This window comes from Geotrypetes seraphini, chromosome 5 (assembly GCF_902459505.1).
Source record: "Geotrypetes seraphini chromosome 5, aGeoSer1.1, whole genome shotgun sequence".
In the NCBI taxonomy this organism is placed as follows: Eukaryota; Metazoa; Chordata; class Amphibia; order Gymnophiona; family Dermophiidae; genus Geotrypetes; species Geotrypetes seraphini.
The window spans coordinates 47,787,599-47,803,890 of record NC_047088.1 but is presented as its reverse complement, the minus strand read 5'-3'; the positions used below and the strand labels follow the sequence as shown (position 1 = coordinate 47,803,890).

The following is a 16,292-nucleotide window of genomic DNA, read 5'->3' as shown; positions in this document are numbered from 1 at the left end:
CTTTTACCAAACTAGTTTTAGTACATCCTCATGCAGGCCATTCCTTCACGCTAAGGCCATTTTTTCCACTGAGGTATAATGACTGATTTTTCTATTTTCTCCATTAATGGCCATGCACAAATTGTCCCATCAGCATGCAGACATTAGTGCATGAACCCCCTACTCACCACCTATTATATAGCAGTAAGAGCACACGTGCTAATCGGTTAGCTTGCAGCAATTTAGCTGTGCTAACCGATTATCTGTCCCAGACCTGCCCCAGTGCTGAAAAAATGCATTTTATGTTTTTAGCACATAGGAAACACATGCTGATCCCAAAATGAGGTGTTCCACAGTAAGACATTTTTTGCTGCAGTAAGAACGTTAGTCAACATACATTTTTTGTAGTCGACATATAATTTTATTTAGTCAACAAAGTTTTTGTGATATTAACATATGACAAAATTAGGCCTCCTTCTACAAAGCTGCACAGCCAAGTGCCGTGTGGCAAATGCTCCGATGCCCATTCAATTCCTATAGGCCAGTATTTTGCAAACTGTGTATGCCTCTTGAGATTTCATGGCACACAGAGGAGGAGGAGAGGCGCCGACGCTAGTGCCGACTGACTGCCTACAGCAGGGGTCTCAAAGTCCCTCCTTGAGGGCCACAATCCAGTCGGGTTTACAGGATTTCCTTATGAATATGCATGAGATCTGTGTGCATGCACTGCTTTCAATGCATATTCATTGGGGAAATCCTGCAAACCCGACTGAATTGTGGCCCTCAAGTAGGGACTTTGAGATCCATGGCCTACAGGATGTGTCTCTCGCAATTAGCCCGTGCCAACCCCTCTCCTTCTCTTCAGCTGGCCCTTTTCCTTGCAGGTACCCCCCATTTGAAGGGCCTTTGCACATGCGTGGACTTTGATGTGATGATGTCATGCATGTGTGTGACATCATCACGGTGATGTCACACACTTCTGGGTGTCTCAAGCTGAGAAAGATTGTGAGACACAGCTATAGGTGCTGGAGCATTTACCGTGCCAATCCACGCTGCCAGATTTAGTAATAATCTGATGCAATATTCAAATAATATATGCAGCTGTTTTAAGAAATAAAGCATTACGTACCTACCAATACAAACTGAGAGTCTATGCCCAATGTTACAAGCATAGAGAAAAACAGAAAGGACCAAATATGGGGCACTGGCAGGTGAAGCAACGCCTCTGGATAAACTATAAATGCCAAACCAAAACCTAAGAAAGAAAATTAATATTAGAAGTTATTTTTCAGCTGTGCCTACACACTCTTTGAAAATTAGAAACAAAGATCTTGGTCCTTTGTCCCTTCTAAGCAATTTGCAATGGGAAAAACATTTTAGTGCATCTGGTCCTATATTTTATTTCAACATATTCCTACATCGATATTTTTTGAATTTAGGACTGTAGAAATATTCTTTAGAATATTCATTGCTCTTTTATTAAGATGTGCTAGCCGATTTAGCGCACGATAATTGATTTAGTGCGCACTAACGATTGGTGCACAATAAATGCTAACATGCCCATTATATTCTATGTACTAACCACCTAGCATGGAGCTAATTATACCATATAAATAGCGTTATATATACAAAATATATCCACTCAACTCTCACTATTATTAAAACTCTATTAATTTAAATTTCAAATGTTTATTAATTTTTACTTATAAATTATACAATAGCATCATACACAATATATACAATATCACAATATCATTCACCCCACAATATCACAATATCATTCATCCCTCCCATTCCTTTCAATCACCCCAAAATTTATCCATTCATTGTTCAAATCCTACTGTAGATCTCTGTGCAAAGTTTGCCTTGTTGTTCAACCTCAGCTTCCGGTCTCAATATTATTTTATGGATATATTTCCAAATCCATTGTATTATCCATGTTCCTCTTCAAAAACAAAACAATCATTTCTGCTTTTCAGCCCGACATACTTCTATGTTTTGCAATCAATGCGTTTTCAGCAGTATTTGAACAATGAATGGATAAACTTTGGGGTGATTGAAAGGAATGGGAGGGTTTCATTTATAACAGTGGGGGGGGGGGGAATGATATTGTGTATGATGCTTTGGTATAATTTATTATACAAGTAAAAAATAATAGACATTTGAAATTTAAATTAATAGTGCATTTTATTCTATGGACGTGTTAGCTTTTAGCTCGCTAAATCGGTTAGCACGCCTTAATAAAAGGACCGTGAACACAGAGCAGAGCCGGAAAGTGGCCCTGAGGATAAGAGATTCCCAATAAACTGGCAGTATATTATTGAGGTAAATAGCTACTAGTATGTGGTAAGGGGAAAATGCACAATTTTTTAACCTTTATGCATATTAAATGGAAAATTGTTAATTATTTTACTGTAACATACATTAGTTTATGGTGCCATGGGTTGCATAATAATGAGATGCAAAACATTTAAACTGAATAATGCAGTTTATGTTGATCTCTGCGATTTGTGCTACTCTTGAAAAAATGCCACCTGAAAGAACCATGAGACTAGTGTTAGGGGTTTGCAGGTGCCATTGCAAAACCTAGAGCCAGCAGAAACAGGAGTGATGTCCCATAACTAGTGTTCCCTCTAAGCCTGTGTTTCTCAACCTTTTCAAGCCAAGCACCCCCTTAGCCTAACAAATACCAACCAAGCACCCCCACCTAAACTCTGCCCCAGACCCACCCAAACTCTGCCCCTGATTCACCCCCCCCCCCCCCAATAATAATACTAATTGTAATGCAATTTCTTCCATCCATTTTTCATATACACACAATATAATAGTATGATAGGAAGGAAATGAAGAACCAGCTCCGCTCACTCGGAAGAAAACTGAAGATCAGGGAGGTGAAAGTGGCATTCTCTGAGATCCTCCCGGTACCGAGAGCAGATGCGAAGAGGCAAGATGAACTGCGAGCAATCAATGCCTGGATGAGACGATGGTGCGAGGAAGAAGGCTTTGACTTCGTGAGCAACTGGACGGCATTCTGGGGAAGAAGCAGGTACTATAGAAAGGACGGAGTACACCTCACCAAAGAAGGAGTGAGAATATTGGTTGGAAACATGAAGCAGGCCATTGAGAAGGCTTTAAACTGAAGATCAGGGGAGAGCGGACAGTCGACAACCAGTTGATGGCTTGGGCAGCAGGAGACCCCAACGAAGGCACTAAGGACATCCACTCAGGTAAAAGGGAAGAACTTGAAGCAAATGAGGAAGACAGAAAAGGAGCGCAAATGGATGCCGTGAAAGACACAATAAGGACTATGAAGCCCAGAAAGTCCAAGAAGGCAGCACAAAGGGAGATTAAATGTATGTACATGAATGCCAGAAGCCTGAGAAATAAAATGGGGGAGTTAGAGACACTAGCAAGACGCGAAGAAATAGATATCATTGGCATAACAGAAACATGGTGGAACGAGGAAAATGGATGAGACACAGTACTGCAGGGATACAAGCTTTACAGAAGAGACAGAATAGGGCAGAAAGGGGGAGGTATTGCCTTATATGTCCAGGAAGGAGTAGAATCTACCGGAGAAGGAAAGGCGGAGGGGAAAAAGAAACTGGAGTCTCTCTGGGTAAAGATCCCCAGACAGAACAGAGCAGACACAAAAATAGGTCTCTACTATCGACCCCCAAGACAGACGGATGAAACAGACTCTGAAATGACAGAAGAAATAAGGCATGAATGTAGGATGGGCAATGTAACGATCATGGGAGACTTCAACTTCCCAGGGATAGACTGGAACCTAATAACCTCAAGCTGAGGCAAAGAAATAAAGTTCCTGGAAATGATGGGAGACTGCTTCCTAGAACAAATGGTAGGAGAACCAACAAGAGGAAATGCCACCTTGGACTTGATCCTAAATGGCATAACTGGGCAAACAAAAGAAGTAGAAGTCACGGTCCCGCTGGGGACGAGCGATCACAGCATGATCAACTTTAAAATCGACATCGGGAAGGGGAAGCAAACCAAGACCCTAACCACGATGTTTAATTTTAAAAAAGGAAGATACAATAACATGAGAGCCATGGTGAGAAAACGGATCAAGGAAAAAATAGCCAAAATCGAAATGGTAGAGCAAGCATGGTCCCTACTAAAAAACACTATCACCGAAGCACAGAAACTATACATTACTCAGATAGCCAAAGGAAGGAAAAATAAAGGCAAAAGAGAACCAGCTTGGCTAACCAAAGAGGTGAAGGATGCAGTAAGGGAAAAGAAGGACTCATTTAAAAAAATGGAAATGCGAGAAAACAACCGAGGCTTGGAACAGCCACAAAGATGACCAGAAGAAATGCCACAAGGCGGTGATAGAAGCCAAAAGGGACTATGAGGAAAATATAGTGCAAGAGGCCAAAAACTTCAAACCCTTTTTTAGATACGTTAAAGGGATGAAACCCGCAAAGGAGACAGTGGGCCCTCTCGACGACCAAGGAAGAAAAGGATACATCAAAGAATTCAAACAGATTGCAGACAGATTAAATTTCTTCTTTGCATCTGTCTTTACCAAATAAGACGCCACATCAATACCCAAAACAGTGAAAGTATTCAAGGGAGAAATAGAGGAGAGCCTCAACACAGTGAAGGTGGATCTGGACCAGATTGACAAACTAAAAAGTGAGAAATCCCCTGGCCCAGATGGAATTCACCCGAGAGTATTAAAGGAGCTAAAGGTAGAAATTGGAGAACTACTGCAATCCCTCGCTAACATGTCAATTAGAACCGGACGGATACCAGAAGACTGGAAGATAGCAAACGTCATCCCAATCTTCAAAAAAGGATCAAGAGGAGAACCGGGAAACTATAGACCTGTGAGTCTCACATTGGTCCCTGGGAAATTGGTCGAGGCTTTGATTAAAGATAGCATAGTCCAACATCTGGATACCCATGACCTGCTGAGAGGTAGTCAGTATGGATTCAGGAAAGGGAACTTACTTCAGTTTTTCAAGATGGTGAACAAACAAGTTGATAGTGGACATAATATACTTGGACTTCTAGAAAGCGTTCGACAAAGTACCACATGAGAGACTTCTCAGAAAACTACAAAGTCATAGAATAGAAGGGGATATACTAAGATGGATAGGAAAATGGCTGGAAAACAGAAGACAGAGAGGGGGCATAAATGGGAAGTATTCGGACTGGAAGAAAGTAACTAGTGGTGTGCCTCAGGGCTCGGTTCTTGGGCCTATCTTATTCAATATCTTCGTAAATGATCTGGAAGAAGAAACGACCAGTCTGATCATCAAGTTTGCAGATGACACAAAGCTTTGCCGGGCAATCAGGTCACAAAAAGACAGTGAGGAACTCCAGAGAGATTTGAACCAACTTGAGAGATGGGCAGAGAATTGGCAGATGAGTTTTAATGTAGAAAAATGCAAAGTGATGCACCTGGGCAGGAAAAATAAGGAGTATGAATATAAGCTGTTAGGTATAACATTGGGGATGAGCGAACAAGAAAAGGACCTGGGGGTACTGATAGACAGGAACCTGAAGCCGTCGGCTCAATGCGCAGCGGTGGCAAAGAAAGCAAACAGGATGTTTGGCATGATAAAGAAGGGAATCACGAGTAAATCGAAGGAGGTCATAATGCCGCTTTATAGAGCAATGGTCAGACCACACTTGGAATACTGTGTCCAACACTGGTCTCCATACCTGAAGAAGGATATAACACTGCTGGAGAGGGTGCAGAGGCGAGCGACAAAGCTAGTAAAAGGTATGAAAATTTGAGCTACAAAGATTGCCTCAGAAAACTGGGATTATTCACCCTCGAGAAGAGAAGACTGAGAGGGGATCTGATAGAGACTTTTAAAATACTAAAAGGAATCGACAAAATGGAACAAGCTCACTCACCAGCAAGGGGAAAGGATGATGAGCAAGAAACAACGTTATTCATTTATATTCAGGTTTTTCTTCAAAGATGTCAAGGCAGATGGCTTTAAAATATGCAATGTCACCTCAGTAACAATTATAGAAAAATAGACACATATAGTGGAAAATATAGACAGCGGATATAAATTCTCAAAACTGCACATTTTGATTACTAAATTGAAAATAAAATCATTTTTCCTACCTTTGTTGTCTGGTGATTTCATGAGTGTCTGGTTGCACTTCCTTCTGACTGTGCATCCTTTCTTTCTTTCACTCAGGCCTAACAATTGCCTCCTTCCTATTCCCTCCCTCCCTCCTTCCTATGTCCCAAGTTAGACCGCCTTCTTCCCTCCCTCCTTTGCCCCAAGTTAGTTCCTTCTTCCTCCTTCCCTCCCTGCCCCAAAGCTGGGCCAAAGCCTACCTGCCTGCCCCAAGCTGATCCGCCACTGATTCCTCCTCCCACCCGGTCTGCCACCGCCGCGGCTCACCTCCGCGGCCGCTGCTCGCTTCCCATGGCCGCAGCTCACCGCCCACCACCACCCACTCAATTTAATTATCTCCAGCCCTGTTACTGCCGCAACTCCAAAAGGGCCAGGCGCGTGCAGCGATTGCATGCCACCGGCCCATAAGCCTTTCCCCGACATCAATTCTGACGTCAGAGAGAAAGTCCAGGCTAGCCAAGCAGTGAAGGCTATGGACCAGTGGTGTGTACCTGACCCTTTTAGAGTTGTGGCAGAGCTGGGGGTAATTAAATTGAGCAGGCAGGTGGTGAGTGGTGGGCTGGGAGTGGGCAGGTGGCAGTGGGTAGGGAGCAGTCAGCCCACGTACTCTCAACAGGCGGTCTGTGTATCCTCTAGGGTACGTGTACCACAGGTTGAGAAACACTGCTCTAAGCTATATGGGAGGCTTCCATCTACATTCCTGCCAGTGGGGGTGCTATTTCAATAGTGAAGGAAAGGTAAGTTCTGCTTATCCCTAGTGACTGAAAAGATGATGGTGAATTTTCCACTAACAGGAATGCAGTTGGAGAATTCCCTCACAGCTTAGAAAGAACATTGCCTAAGTCCCACAACATTAGGGATCACAAATGTGCAGTGGCGTAGTAAGGGTAGGAGGTGTCCGGGGCAGTGGCACCCCCCCACCCCGCACCCTCCTCTCCATGTCCCCACTCCCGCACCCCGCACACATTCCCACCCCCCATTCCACACTTGCGCTCTCCCTCCCCCTCCATACCTCTTAATCTTCACCAGCGCGAGTGGCTTCTGCAAGCATGCTCCTCGCTCCAGCATTGGATTTCCCACTGTTATCACTTCTGGCCCCATGACCCTGAAGTGATTTAAAGGGGAACCAGGCTGGAGCCAGCGAAGATAATACGGAAATATGGGTTGAGGTGGGGTGGGGAATGACACGAGGGTGGCATGGTATGATAGGGTGGGGTGAAAAGGTGCCAGTGCCTCCACAGACCTGATGCCTGGAGCGGTCCTCACCCCCCTTTATTACGCCACTGCCAATGTGCATAGAGGATTAGGTCTGGAGAGGCCTACCAGAAGTGTGTGGAAGAGTGCAAGGGGGGGGGGGGTTTCAACAGAAGTGCTTCTCTGCCTTTGGTGGAGTAAGGAGTCTGGGGAGTTGTGGGTACCTTGGGAGGAGAGACTCACACTCACAACAGTAAACTAAGATGTGGTAAAATGCAAACTTTTATTGCAGTTCAGTCAATTCCCCCTTGAATTAACCAAATGACTGTACAGTATATAAGTCAGCTAACATATACAATACAAAGGCGCACTAAGGGTTTTAGAGTGGATTTAGCGCATGCTAAATCAACACGTGCGCTAACTGCCAATGCATCCATAGGATAACATGCACACTTTAGCATTTAGCGCGTGTTTAACGTGCGCTAAAAAGCTTAGCGCACCTTTGTAAAAGAGGGAGAAAGTTTTATTAATGAAAACTTACCAGAATCTGCTATCTCTGAAACAGGCTTTCCTAATATATGAGCCATGTATCCCAGTACGGAAAAGATAGCAAAGCCAGCAAATAAACTGGTAAGACTGTTTGTAACACAAACAACGATGGAGTCTAAGTAACAGTTGTTGTTGAATTTACTGTAGGAAGACAGAGTAACCAGACCACCAAACGCCGTTGAAAGAGAAAAGAAGATCTGAGAGGCAGCATCTTTCCAAACCTAAAATGGAAACAGTTTTGTATGAACTATAATATAATGTGATTTAATGTAAACATAATGGACCAATATTCAAAAAAACCTCAAGCTTTCTAAATGTATTTTCCTAAATTTTGCACTTAACATTTTGCCCTGTTGCTAGCCAAACTTATAAGTTCTCAGTCTAGAAGAGGTATGCAGGCAGATTGATAGGCTTAAAAATGATAAATCCCCTGGACTGGATGGCATCCATCCAAGGGTAATCAAGGAACTGAAAGGGGCTATAGCTGAACTGCTTCATCTAATAGCCAATCTGTTGCTCAAATCGGGGAGGATTCCAGAAGACTGGAATGTGGAAAATGTTATGTCAATCTTCAAGAAAGGTTCGAGGGCTGATCCGGGAAACTACAGACCGGTGAGTCTGCCCTTGGTACTGGGAAAGATGGTAGAGGCACTGATAGAGGACCGTATCATTGAGCACCTTGACAGACACAATCTGATGAGGCTTTAGAAAAGGAAGATCTTGTTTGACGAAATTGCTGCACTTCTTTGAGGGAGTAAACAAGCAGATAGACAAGAGTGAATAAGTCGACATTGTATATCTAGACTTTCAGAAGGCATTCGACAAGGTTCCGCATGAATGACTACTTTGAAAAATTGTGAGCCATGGAATTGAGGGTGAAGTACTCACATGGATTAAAAACTGGCTGGTGAATAGGACACAGAGAATGGAAAAGCGTCACCAGTGGAGTGGCTTGGGTTCGGTGCTTGGGCTCATGCTCTTCAACATATTTATAAACGATCTGGAAATTGGTACGAGTGAGGTGATTAAATTTGTGGATGATACAAAGTTATCCAAAGTAGTGAAGATGCAGAAGGACTGTGAATATCTTTAACATGACATAAACACGCTCGAGAAATGGGCTGCGACATGGCAAATGAGGTTCAACGTGGATAAGTGTAAGGTGATGCATGTCGGTCACAAAAATCTTATACACAAATACAGGATGTCCGGGGCGGTACTTGGAGAGACCCCCCAGGAGAGAGACTTGGGAGTAATGGTCGACAAGTCGATGAAGCCATCCGCACAATGCATGTCGGCGGCAAAAAGGGTGAACAGAATGCTAGGCATGATTAAGAAGGGGATCATGAACAGATCGTAGAAGGTTATCATGCCGCTAAACCGGGCCATGGTGCACTCCCAGCTGGAATACTGCATCCAGCACTGGTCGCCTTATAAGAAGAAGGACACGGTACTACTCAAAAGGGTCCAGAGAAGAGTGACTAAAATGGTAAAGGGGCTAGAGGAGTTGCCATACAGTGAGAGATTAGAGAAACTGGGCCTCTTCTCCCTTGAAAAGAGGAGACTGAGAGGGGACATGATAGAAACATTTAAGATACTGAAGGGAATAGTCTTAGTAGATAAAGACAGATTGTTCACCCTCTTCAAGGTAGGGAGAACGAGAGAGCACTCTCTAAAGTTAAAAGGGGATAGATTCCGTACAAATGTAAGGAAGTTCTTCCTCACCCAGAGAGTGGTAGATAACTGGAACGCTCTTCCGGAGTCTGTTATAGGGGAAAACACCCTCCAGGGATTCAAGACAATGTTAAGACAAGTTCCTGCTCAACCGGAGCGTACACAGGTAGGGCTGGTCTCAGTAAGGGCGCTGGTTTTTGTCCTGGGGACTGCTGGGTGTGATAGACCAGTGTTCTTCAGCAACCGGTCCATGGACCGGTGCCGGTCCACAGAAATTTCCTGCCGGTCCACAGGGCCAGCACGTGCATCAGGCCCAAAACAGTGTTCTTCAACTGCCAGTCCATGGCGATCGATGCGGCGTTATCTTCGAGCCAGCTCCTCTTCCTAACTGATTCAGTGCACAAAGCCACGGACAGAAGCTTCTATGGGCATCCTGCGCCTGAACCGGAAGCCTTCTCTCTGACGTTGCAACATCAGAGGGAAGGCTTCTAGATGAGGAACGGGACGTGCAAGGTACAATTAGTATTATTATGGGGGCGGGGTATGGGGTGGATATTGGGTAGAGATGGGCGGGGCATGGCCCACGACTTTGCCCAGTGTTCTTCAACCACCTATCCACGGACCGATGCCGGTCCACAGAATAATTCTTTTATTTCTGCCGGTCCATAGGTATAAAAAGGTTGAAAAACACTGTGATAGATCACTGGTCTGATCCAGCAGCGGCAATTCTTATGTTCTTATTTTTAAAGTGATTCTTATAACTTATTTAGGTCACCCATTCATTTGTTTGTTTATTCATTTATATCCCACCCTTACCCAGGCCTGGTTACAAACTTACATACAGAACTATAACATTACATCAAACATTACATACAACATCAACAATAAATACTCCCATTATACAAAACAAGAAGTGCAAACCATAAAATACATAGGCGATCAACATCTTATTGTCATCTTCTCCTTTTCATTAATAACCTTATATTTCCTCTGGTAGAAAAGGTGCCGCTTCAACAGTTTTTTAAAGTTCTGTATATTCTTCTGCAATCGAATATACTCAGGAAGATTATTCCATTCCCTTGGCCCTATACAATGGAATATACTGTCTCTAGACACTGTGGCCCTGATTCTGTATAGGACGCCCGGGAGAGGTGTCCTATTCAGAATCGGCCTACACTAAACCCCGATTCTGTAACCAGCGTCCATGTTAAAGACGCTGGTTACAGAATCGGGTTAGATTAGACACGGCCCGCTACACTTATCGCGGCAAGGGATCTCTCTGCTGCTATAAGTATAGCGGCCACGGCCCGCTGTCCGATCGCTGGCAGGAGGGTGCCCAAACCCTCCTGCCAGAAGATGCCCCCCCGACACTACCGACCGCCCCCTCCCCCGACATTACCGATCTCCCTCCCACCCCGACACTACCGATCGCTGGCAGGAGGGTACCCAAACCCTCCTGCCAGAAGATGCCCCCCCCCCCCGACAATATTGATCGCTGGCAGGAGGGTGCCCAATCCCTCCTGTCCGAAGACGCACCTCCCCCCCGACAATATCGATCGCTGGCAGGAGGGTGCCCAATCCCTCCTGCCCGAAGACGCACCCTCCACCCCCTGACAATATCGATCGCTGCAGGAGGGTGCCCAATCCCTCCTGCCCGAAGATGCACACTCCCCCCCCCGGCGCTAACAACCCCAAACCTCCACCCCACCAAACTAACCTTTTCTTCCAGCGAGATGGGTCTTGCACGTCCAGCCGGCAGGCAAGCCTCGTCGAAATGAGGCGGGCCTGCCCCTTCCCGGCCCATCCCGCCGAAGCCTAAGGCCTGATTGGCCCAGGCTCTAGAAGCCTGGACCAATCAGGCCTTAGGCATAGCGGGTCTGCCCATCCCCACTAAGTCTAAGGCCTGATTGGCCAATCAGGCCTTAGATTAAGTGGGTATGGGCGGACCCGCTATGCCTAAGGCCTGATTGGTCCAGGCTTCTAGAGCCTGGGCCAATCAGACCTTGGGCTTCGGCGGGATGGGCCGGGAAGGGGCGGGCCCGCCTCATTTCGACGAGGTGGGCCTGCCGGCTGGACGGGCAAGACCCGTCTGGCCTTAAGAAAAGGTTAGTTTGGTGGAGTGGAGGTTTGGGGGTTGTTAGCGCCGGGGGGGAGGGTGCGTCTTCGGGCAGGAGGGATTGGACACCCTCCTGCCAGCGATCGATATTGTCGGGGGGGGGGGGGTGCGTCTTCGGGCAGGAGGGATTGGGCACCCTCCTGCCAGTGATCGATATTGTCAGGGGGGGAGGGTGCGTCTTCGGGCAGGAGGGATTGGGCACCCTCCTGCCAGCGATCGTTGTGTCGGGGTGGGAGGGAGATCGGTAATGTCGGGGGTGCGGTTGGTAGTGTCGGGGGGGCGGTCGGTAGTGTCGGGGGGCATCTTTTGGGCACCCTCCTGCCAGCGATCGGACAGGCCACGGCCCGCTATAATTATAGCGGCAGAGAGATCACTTGCCGCAATAAGTATAGCGGCCGCGTCTACTTACAATGTAGACCAGCATTTTGCTGGCCTACATTTTAAGCGTTTCTTCCTCTACTAGGGAGACACGTAGGGCCGCCTAGGTTCGCCTAAGGCCCTTAGGCGAGCTTAGGCATCTTGCGGGTCTCCCTAGGCTCCCGGAGGCGCCTTCAATATAGGCGGCCTGCCTGGGGAGCATTTTTTAAAAAAACGTGCATCCCGTTTGGCTGATTAGACAGCTGTAGGACGCCTACAGCTGCCTAAAATCGGGACGCACTTTGGAGAATCAGGCCCTATCAGTTTTAGCTGCCTCACAGATAAGCCAAGATAAGACTAGCACGGAAAATCAGTGTCAAACTCCTAACTTTTTTCCCATCTCAAACCCGCCCCATTGCCATTCACTTTTTCTACTCTTAAATTTAAGAGTTTAACCTGCATCCCCTTTAACAAAGCTGAGCTAGTGGCCACCACACAGCAAAGATCCCGAAGTCCTTTAAATCTCTATGCGCTAAAAACTGCTATTACGGTTTAATTAAAGGTTGGGGGTATACTACAAAAGAAAAAAAAATAAAGGGAAACACAAAGGAGAGGGGAAAAAGAAAATAGTCTTGAATTGCTAATGTTTGAAATTATTTATATATCAAACGCATCTTTAAACATAAATGCTTTAAAATTAGTTTAAAATTTATTGTCAACTCTGGTCATTGATAACAATTATTTTTGATTTTACAATGCATTTGCTCAACATTGAAACTAGTTTACAATTTCTAGTGCAAAGAAGGAAAAATATTTATTTAATTTGTTTCCCAACATCTTAGGACACTTACCTCTGCATCTTTCAATTTTGTAATATCTGACTCTTTTCCAATATAATAGTTAATGCCATCCCAAGCTCCTTCTAGGGTAATACTTTCTGCTAAAAGAATGACCAGCACAATATATGGAAAGGTAGCTGTAAAATACACCACCTGTCAACAGTGCAGAAGACATGTCACTGCGTTGAATGTTATTTCCAAGACAACAACCTCCCCCCTCATTTATATTCTCTCCAATATTCTTCTTACAATAATAGCCATTGCAGTACAAGATCTACATTATCTAGCACAAAGAGAGCAAAAATTTTTAGCCTTAGGTCATATTGCATTACAATTTTATAAACTATTCAAACAAATTCATTTTACCTCTGCATCCATCCGGAAAAATTATTGGGAGGAAGATATTGGCATATCCATTTCGGATTCCACTTGGGATTCTATACTGAAATTTACCTTTCACACCTCTAGATCAGCTTCTCTTACACAGAGTCTTTATTTTCTCCTTCATGGAGCCCAATGGACTCTTATCAAATCTAATAGAATTAATCCCTCCTTCTCCAGTTCCTGTTGGACTTGCCATACTGACGTTGGATCTTTGAAATACCTTCTTTTTTATTACCCTGCAATACAAACATACTGGACCTCTGTGTGGAATACATTATTCTCCTTATTTCACATAGATGTAGGATTGTCCTGTCATATGTTGTTGTTAAAATCATCTGCATCCTTCTTTAACTTCTCCACATATGATGCTTCTCTTTTTTACATTCTGCTTGCTCTAGCCCTAAAGATTCTACTCAGTTCTTGGCAGAATCTTTCCAAAGCCTCTCATTCTCAATGGTGGGATTTAGTATGCCAAACATGTATCGATTTGAGGCTTATTTAGCTAAAAAAAATCCAACAAATATTTCCAGTTTCAAAATATATGGAATTCTCTAAAACTTTATCTACAGTGCTCTCTCTTCTTCTTCCTCTTCTCCTTCCCTCCCTTCCCCCTCTTACTCTACCTGATCTCTTCATTTCTTAACCTCCCTTCTTTTTATTTGAATCCATATTGCAAACAGTTTAGGGTTGGTTGATGTTTATTCAGAATTATTGTTCTCTTGTTCTCATATTTCATACTGATATTGGGGTTTTTTTTTAATTCTTTATTCATTTTATCTCTTACATCAAGTGCATAAATAATTGACATATTGAATTGTATACATCACTTGAATTTCTTATCATTTCAACTTTAATACATAAGATTTAATCCCTTCCCTCCCACCTCTCCCACACTATATCCATTCAAATATATCATATAAAAATTCTTGTCCAATGAACTAAAATTTAATCAAATTCAGACACCCCTTCCCCTACCCTCCATCCGCACTTGTACTTAAATGGAAAAATGGTATTTATTCATTGCAATATTTTGTCAATGGCCCCCAGATCTCTTTAAATTTATTATAATTTCCATTTTGTAATCGCAATTGTTCTTTCCATTTTATAAATTTGACACGAGTTCCACCAGAAACAGTAATTGAGTCTACTCCAATTTTTCCAATTAGATGTGATATGTTGAATGTCGACCCCTGTCATAATCAATAAAATCTTGTTATTTTTTAATGAAATTTGGCTCTGTGTCCTCATTGTCATACCAAATAGAATTGTATCAAAAGATAGAGCCACAGGATTCTCCAATAAACAATTTATTTGGCCCCAAATTGATTTCCAAAAGGCTAAAATAAAAGGACAATAGAATAATAAATGATCTAGAGTCCCTACTTCGAGATTACAATGCCAGCATCTATTAGACTTAGAGCTATTCAACTTTTGTAATCTAACTGGGGTCAAAAAAGCTCTATGTAGAAGAAAAAAACAAGTTTGTCTCATAGATGCAGACACTGTACATCTCATCCTCCAAGACCAAATTCGTGGCCATTGAGATGCAGTAATTTGATGCTTAATCTCAATGCTCCAAATATCTCTAAGACCAGTTTTAGGCTTCTTTTTAACTAATCCATTTATCAATTTATACCATTGTGCGGCATGGTGTCCCAGGAAGTCTACCTGAAAGCATAAGAACTCAAAACTATATTGATTGTTAAGAGTTTTCCATTCAAGGAACCCCGCCTGAATGGCCTGCTTCAGTTGCATCCATCTAAAACTTTGCAATTTATTAAGGCCATATTTATATTGCAACTGTGAAAAATCAAGCAGTTTACCATTTGAAATAACATCGTCCAAAATACGTATCCCTGCAATCATCCAATGCTTCCAGATGACCTTAAATCCGCCAATTTGAATCTTAGAGTTTAGCCATATAGTCTCATTCATTGATTTATGTATTGGAACAGGTGTTAAATTATTAACATATCATAATGTTTTCCATGTATCCATTAATATTCTGTTTTCATTATATATTCTAGGTATTGTAATACTGAGAACATAACATAAACGCAGAGGAAACATGAGTTGCCATTCCAACCATAGCCAGTCTGGGGTATTGTCTATGAGCTCTGGGAGGACCCAATACATACCCTGGCGTAAAATATAGGCTTGAAGATACCTATAAAAATTGGGAAAATTTACCCCACTTGGTTATGCTAGTATTGTATAAAGGAAAATAGGTACCTAGAATAGGTGGCACATAGGCACCCCATATGTACTGTATATGCACTGTTATATAATTACATGTGTTAGGCTCTTACACATATTAGGAAATTTTATTAGATACAAAAACAGTGACATCAGCTAGTTTTAGCAATTTTCATTAGGGACAATGTTCTATTCTTATTTAATTTTCAATGTTTATATATGCACATTTGTAAAAAAAAAAAAAGGGAAGCGGAATGATATGAACTAATAGTGACAACTGAGTCTTTACAGGCTCTTGTTTCTCTTAAAAAAAAAAAAAAAAAAAGGTGCTGATGAGAATTCTCATTCATTGATACCTCCTCTCATATAGGGGTCCTTTTACTAAGGAGCACTAACTGATTTAGCGCGTGCTAAATGCTAAATCGATTAGTGCACATCTTAGATGCCTTGTTTTGGAGAAAAGTTTCCCATGGTGTTCTGAGGGGAGATTTTGTTTGCTGTTTAACAAATAAGAATGGCAACAATAAATGCAGTGGATTGCTACATTTCAAACATTTATAAAGAATTATTTATTGTCAAATATATTTTATTGAGCTTATTAACAAGATCAACAGGGCAAGTATACAGAGATACAGCAAGCCAGCTCATATTTTCACCAAAAGTGAAATTGCTCCAGCCCCCCCCCAAAAAAAACATCCCCCCACCCCTATCCCCCAGTCTTCCCACAAGCCCAAAGAAAGGTGCTCAACACATTTAACAGTTCAATATGTGACTATGAGCCACTGATGACATCGTATTCCAAAAGGGTTCCCAGATGCGTTGAAAGGCCCTTCCCGGTGAGGAGGAAATGTCCTGCACTCCTCTGTGCTC

General features: G+C 43.3%; 1 protein-coding gene across 1 annotated transcript in view; it reads right to left on the bottom strand.

Moving 5' to 3' along the window:
- Positions 1-16,292, bottom strand: part of LOC117360292 (sodium- and chloride-dependent neutral and basic amino acid transporter B(0+)-like) — a 183,673-nt gene that overhangs the window by 58,392 nt on the left and 108,989 nt on the right. Inside the window, exons 7-9 of the mRNA XM_033943984.1 lie at positions 12,855-12,995; positions 7,849-8,077; positions 1,109-1,234 (exon numbers count right to left, since the gene is read on the bottom strand). Of these exons, the coding sequence (XP_033799875.1) occupies positions 1,109-1,234; positions 7,849-8,077; positions 12,855-12,995 (496 nt within the window). The remainder of the gene's footprint in view (positions 1-1,108; positions 1,235-7,848; positions 8,078-12,854; positions 12,996-16,292) is intronic.